Source organism: Acanthisitta chloris, unplaced genomic scaffold (assembly GCF_000695815.1).
Source record: "Acanthisitta chloris isolate BGI_N310 unplaced genomic scaffold, ASM69581v1 scaffold43574, whole genome shotgun sequence".
Lineage (NCBI taxonomy): Eukaryota > Metazoa > Chordata > Aves > Passeriformes > Acanthisittidae > Acanthisitta > Acanthisitta chloris.
Genome location: NW_008671741.1, coordinates 356 through 7,097, shown reverse-complemented (window position 1 = coordinate 7,097; position 6,742 = coordinate 356). Strand labels below are relative to the sequence as shown.

Below are 6,742 nucleotides of genomic sequence, written 5' to 3'. Positions count from 1 at the left end.
TTTCTTTCTGCTGTTGATGTATTTATAGAAACACTTTTTGATATCTCTAACAGAAGTGGCAAGACAATTCAAATTGTGCCTTTGTGTCTCTAATTTTCTTACTACATGACCTGACTATATTCCTGAACTCTTCTTGAGTAGCCTGCCCTTTTTTCTAGAGTTGGTAAACTCTCTTTTTTTGCAGAATTTCCTGCAAAGTTTCCTTCTTCAGCCAGAAGGATGCACCTCACCTATTTTTAAAAGGGTTTAGAGCTCAGTTTGCTTTGGCATAAAGTTGAGCTTTTTTCTCATATGGAATTTTTCAACTCCAAAAAAAAAATTTGAAATGCCTTTACTGCTGATGTCCAGTGCAAAGAACTGTTAGCAGCAGCATGTGCTAACTTCACACAGGGGTCTCTGATACACCTTCTAAAGGGGTTTTTATGGTCCTATAGACATTGACCCTAAAGGAGATTTTTAGACAATACTCTAAACAACGTTAATACTATCTTTTCTTACCATGGTATCAGTATATTCTTCCAGCTTAGCTTCAGTTACTATCTTGTTATGCTGAGAAAAGAGATCTCGCAGGAAATCCTGTAGTAAGAAAAGACACAAATTTTACTCTTTAGAGTAAATTCAAGAAATAACAGTACAAAATTCAATTCAAATTCCGCAGGGTCCCATGAATCTAGTTTCACATCGCTGGTTGCTACTAGTGTCTTCAGTTTGACAAAATTCAATTTTTTTTTAGCTAAACATACATCTTCAAATAAATTAGAAAATAATGAAATTTCCCCAAGCAGGAATATGAGCATGGGTGCTAATTAACCCACAAATTAGGCAAAAGATAACATAAGTCCTGCAATACTTGCTAACTGATCTCAAATCAAAATATTTGCCATTCAGCAGAACACTTAAGCATCCTCTTATATCTTTGCTAGGATACAGGTTGAAGGCACACACTGAGACTCAAGGTCTGCAGCCCAGACTTTTGTGCCTGGCTGGCTCAAAGTGTTTGAGTTACAGATTCTGAACAGGCTTCTGCCTCAATAGCCTGAGCTTTAACCAGGAATCAGTGTTCAGAAAATCTGCAGGCTCAGGAAGAGATTGTGAAGAAATCCCATCAATAAAACACAATGGCTTTGACTCTGCTTATCTGGGAGAGTCACATGCACGAAGTCAAGGTGAGGCAGCACTTGTGGGGCTCATTGAGTGTCTTGGGGTCACCAAGACAAGTAGGGTTATGGGAAGAGGCAAGGGGAAAGCAGATCAGCAAGGGCAACACATTAGCATCCTCCCTCTTGCAGGGTCCCTGAGAACACCCCAGAAGCTTGGAGGCTCCCCAGACCTTAAACTTTCTATGAACAACCTAGAAATGCCATTTGTCAACAGCAAAAAAAAGGCAGCAAATTGGTATAGCTGATGGGAAGGCTCCCATTGACATCAGTGAGCTGTAGATCAAGCCCAAAGGGATTTGTTAGAATAACTTACTTTGAGCTCACCAGATGAAATAAATCCACTGCTGTCAGCATCATAACTGCGCCAGATCTGGATGGGGATGGATTGATATGAGCACATAAATATTGGAGTTAATCATCTGCTTGGGTGACAGATTGTAAAGATTCAAATCAGAACCTCCATAATGAGCAAGCTGTTGCATTATCCAATACATAATTAATTGTAAATGAAATAAACTTTTTACACAATAGCTTTTACTCACACTTGGATGCTGTACATGTGACATGCTGCTATCACATGTTTAATGCAGACACACTGTCTAAAAAAGGAAGAAAAGACTAAGAAACTGCTCTGTGTTTATTACCTAATTTGTACATTCAATTTCATTTATTGCCCTGAGTAGAAGTCAAGGCTATACATAACTGGCCACGGATCTGCAGAAGCCCAGCTTGCATGTGAAATAAAAGTAACTGCAAGCAGTCTTGGAAAAACTGAAATTCCATGCTGGGATACTTAGGGACAGAGACTGGGGGGGAGATTGGGTAGGGTTATTTGGGCTTTTGCTCCTCAGTTGATCCAACTTATGGAGGTTTTCCAATCCACACCCTGACAGGCTAGTTCTTTAGCATAAAATGGTGCTTTAAATGTACCTGGTCTGCCCTATTGGTCAATGTTGTGCTGCAGATGAGGAGCTGCAGCTTTGGCTCACAAGGGCTGAGCTCACCCAACAGGGTGAATTTACCAGTGGGGAGGTTGCGTCTCTGGTGGAATGACTGATAAGTGGCTAAGAGCATTTGTGAAATTTAATGAGCTCTCTGGGTACCCTTGGTCCAGTCCTAGCCACCACATCTCTGTTTTGTTGGTGTAAATAACATACAACCTTCTCTACCTGAACAGATCAGAATGTGTTTTGCTTCCACAACACCCATCTATTTCCCATACTCTGCTCTACGGAGGGAGGAAGAGTTGGTATTGAAGAAGCTGTTGGTGTGCAAGGGGAAGAGGCAATGTGGAGATACAGACCCGCATGAATTCCACACTGTTGTCCAAGGGAGTTTCCCGTCGGAAAAGCAGTAGAAAGTTCTCATCATCTGGCAAGATAATATTTGCAAGCTGGAAAAAAAACACCCCCAAAGCATTAAAAAACTCACCACAACAAAACAAACCCACACCATGAAAATAAAGAAAAGAAAAACTTGGGTGGCTGCTGACCCAGTATGGGAAATATAAGTTGGGCATGTTGCTCTCTTGGAAATAAACTCCAGATCAAGAGATCTGGCTGACATAGTATTCCCTGACTCACCTCCTTCCCATCCAGGCTCTATCTTCCAGATCTCCCGAGTCTGCTATAAGTCTTAATCAGAGAAAGGTTTAGGTTGGAAGGGATCTTTAAAGGTTATCCAATCCAATCCTCCTGCCACGGGCAGGGGCATCTTCAGCTAGATCTGACTGCTCACCCCTCCATCCAACCTGATCTTTGATGTTTCCAGAGATGGGACACCTACCACCTCTCTGGGCAACCTATGCCAGTACTTCACAACTCTCATCATAAAATATTTCTTCCTTATATCTAGTCTGAATCTACTCTCTTTCTGTTTAAAACCATTATCCCTTGTCATATTGCTACAGATCCTATAAAACTCTGTTCTAATCCTCCATCCTTTTATTAAAGAAATCCTGGGCTCAGGTTGGGCAGATACCTCCTGGATTTTCAAGCGTCCATCCGTGGTGACATTGTAGACAGACATGAATTGCTCCTTCATCCTCTGAACATTTTCTTCTGTGATGGTGCTCTGCCATGGAGAAAACAACATGTGCATGAAACTTGCTGAGGGCACTAGAAGAGTCTCCTGGAGGAAATCTCTCCATACTCACAGATAACCACTGGGATCATTGTATCTTTACAGATGGGGGTAAAGCTTCTAAAAGTCCACAAAGAGACCATTGCAGAAGAATTTTTGGAAATAAGTTCTGTGCATAGCTTTGCAGCAACTAAGCTTTCAGTAGCAAGATCAGTGTTTGGAGACCCCAAAATATTTCAGTGCCATCTGCTTCTTTGGCTAGCTGTTCTCATTATTTCCCTGGAGTTTGGTTTTGGTCAAGTTTGTGATACAGAAGTTTTCATCCTGCTTGTTTTCAACTTGTGCTTTTCAGGAAGGTATTTTTATCTTTGAATGACATCTCTGTAGTTCATTAGATCATCATCCTTGAAAGGTGTCAGTGGAGCTAGATAGTTGCTTATTATTGCCTGTCAGCTGGTTCAAGACCTGGCACCAAGCCCTGTCAGTGTTCCTGGGTTAATAGCATAGAATTTCAAGCAATTGACATTCCCTTTACATCTGCTCAACCCCATAATCGATTTATACAAAGTGAGGAGTTTTCAGGACTTGCCAGGTTATATGTTTTGACAGGCATCGCTGTGACAGATGAAATACAATGCTTAGGTTCATCAGGCACAGTTTCTTTAGCAGCAGCTGTGAGGGCACCTAGTCTGACTGGACTACAAAAAGTACAGTTTCCCTTGAGAAAAGGCTTCTGACCAGATGAGCTTTGTGACTGGGATGGGAATCTAGATAATCTCATCCAACAACTAATGAATTCCTACATTACCCTCTGCATCCATATGAAACAGGTCCTGGCTTCTCTCCCAGTCCTGTGGGAGGTGGCCCTCTCTGGGGGAGGAGGGAAAAAAGGGAGGAGCATAGTCCAGACTGGCTCTTGACATAGCTTTGTTGCAATATGCACAAGTCAATAAATTATATTCTACCTAACCCCTGAAGAAAACCCCTTTAAAGTCCAGGTGGACTTAAGGACTACAGCTGTGCCTTCCTGAGTCTTTTAACTCTGATTCTCATCCTTTCAGCTACTATTGTAGCCCCATCAAATTGTATAACTCCTTTCTTAATACTGTGACACAAGACCATGACTGACTTTCTCAAATTTACTCCGTGCATCACTCCATGCAGTGCAGCCCCTGGGACACATCCTTTGGGTACAACACCAAGGGCAGGTAGCTTCCAGTTGGGGGTTGAAACACCCAGCAGTGATCTCCCAGAGGTGCTCCTGGTGCCTGTTGTTGGCCCTGTGCGGGTCCCAGTGTGTGGCTGCAGGATACTCCTTTCCTGCAGTGCTGGCCAGGAAGCCCTGTGGGCTGTGTGACTGGGTGCCTGCACCACTGCCCCAGGTGGTGTTCATTGCTGCCCCCCTCCCCAGGTTCAGGCACTGAGGGCACAGCGCATCACTGAACACGCTGATACAGCTTTCTTTCCCCTTGGCATTGTACCTTGCTCTTGTGCTACTTAGATTGCCTTCTAACAGCACCTTACTGCTTTGAGACACCTCCCAGGAGCTAGGCAAACCTATCAGCTGCTGACTTCAATAGGCTTGCAAAGTACTCTGAAATTATCCTCTTCCATGCCCTGTAGAATAAGTTATTTCCAGAATGATAATCATATCTGATATTAGAATAATATGCTGTGGAGTTCAGATGAGGCATTCGTTAAGAGAGATTATTGCTCAACTTCCTGTCAGCTCTTAACCACCACTTCATTGAACTTTCTGTGGCAGGAACACTGTTATCTGAGTAAAAATAAGACAGTATCCTTTTTTTAAAAACTGACTTAAACTGTGAGATACATCAAGTAAATGCCTGGAATACTTACAATATTTACACAGCTCCAAAAGCTTTTAGTCCAAGGGGTTACACCATAGTGGATTTTTTAATTTGGTCTATCTCCCTCTGTTCATAAGTATTCTACTTACGAAACACAAGTGGTAATAGATCTGTCAACCCTAACCTTTGCTCACAAAGAATAAAAGATACTGCACAAACTGGCTTTCCCAAGATGTGTGCTTAAGGCAAAATTATTTGTATATTACACATTTTTACACCAAGAACAATGCACCTTGGGTTATGAACATTAGGTTTCAAAGGTGACCTTTAGGTTTACCAAAAAAAAAAATCCCAATCCCAGAAGATCGAAAAGAAAATAGATCAAATAAGACATTCCACTTTCAAGCAGAAACCAAGGGAAACCTGGTCTCCAAGATCAACCTACTGGGGGTGAGGACCAGTAGCTTGCTCTGATTGCCTGTCTATTCCAAAACATTTAAAATGCTGGAAAAAACCCCATAATCTACATAATTTTTCCCCTTGTCCAAGCAAGGACTGCAGAGTCCTGCTGTACTTGCTGACTCTAATGTGATTTTGGAGGTCTGTGGCCTGTGGTGGAGCAGCCTGAGCAGGCTGCAGGTGAGAGCTGGGGCAGACAGCTGGAGTTGCTGATCCCTCCCTGAAGACTTCAGGAGCATGTTGGATTCTCTGGCTTGTTTATATTTTGTTCACATATGGGTTTGCCTTCAAATCAGTGCTGGGACATTGCTACAGCAAGGAAGAGACACTGGGAAACTTGTGAGTAGTTCAGCCAGAGCTTCATGCCTAGACAAGTGCGTGTTCCAGAAACAGAGGGGGAAAAGTATTTGGCAAAGCATTGTCTATGCAATACTTCAGGATTTATGGAGCCAAGGCAGGCTTTTATTAGCCAGATATGTCCCTGGTATTATTTGTATTGGTGCAGTGTCCTGTGAGTCCTAGGAAGACTTCTGAAGGAGACCCTAGCTGGGAAGAAAGGAGATGGACAGACACAAGTAGCAAGCAAAACCAGACAGCAGGAAAATAAAGAGAGACATTATGGGAAATATTAAAACTTTTAAAGGCACTGTAGATACAGCAACTGATTAAACTCATGTAAATACATTAAGCAAATTTTTTTTCCAATAGTACTGATGGTTTGTACAGATGGGAATCAAGTATCCCTAAAAAGGACAAAATAATCACAGATAAGAAATTGCAGATGACGCAGCTGCTGCAAGGCAAATCCCTGGGCAGGGATGCAGCAACCAGCTGTCAGTGGGAGTGGGCACCTCTCACCCTGCATGGGGGGCCTGGCTGAGCTGGGATGATGAGGCAGTGAGGGGCTGCACAGGGTCACCAGCCAGGCTGAGGGGTACAGGGGCCCCCTCACTGCCTAGGCCACCCTGCAGTGAGGTTGCTGAGGAGAGGCCAAATGTAAAAACTCACTGGTCAAGAGGCCTGAGTTCCCTTGGGCCCCTAAAAATATATCCCTGCCTCTCCCATTGGGGCAAGTCCTTTGATACAGGGAGAAAGATCATGAGCAGGAGAGCAAGACTCTGAGACCTCCAGGTGGGTTTTGGCAGGGATGTATTCATACAGAAACACATGTGCTGCACCAAGTGTGATGGTGCTATGGCCACCAGCTTCCCTGGGAAGTTTGTTTTACCT

General features: G+C 43.2%; 1 protein-coding gene across 1 annotated transcript; it reads right to left on the bottom strand.

Moving 5' to 3' along the window:
• Positions 1-498: 498 nt before the first annotated feature.
• LOC103801772 (secretagogin-like) lies at positions 499-3,233 on the bottom strand (the record flags this gene model as incomplete). Its single annotated transcript, XM_009074200.1, has 4 exons — positions 499-576; positions 1,474-1,530; positions 2,464-2,553; positions 3,141-3,233. Coding segments are annotated over 4 exons (318 nt in total), but the record flags the coding sequence as incomplete, so codon positions are not given.
• Between the last annotated feature and the right edge of the window lie 3,509 nt (positions 3,234-6,742).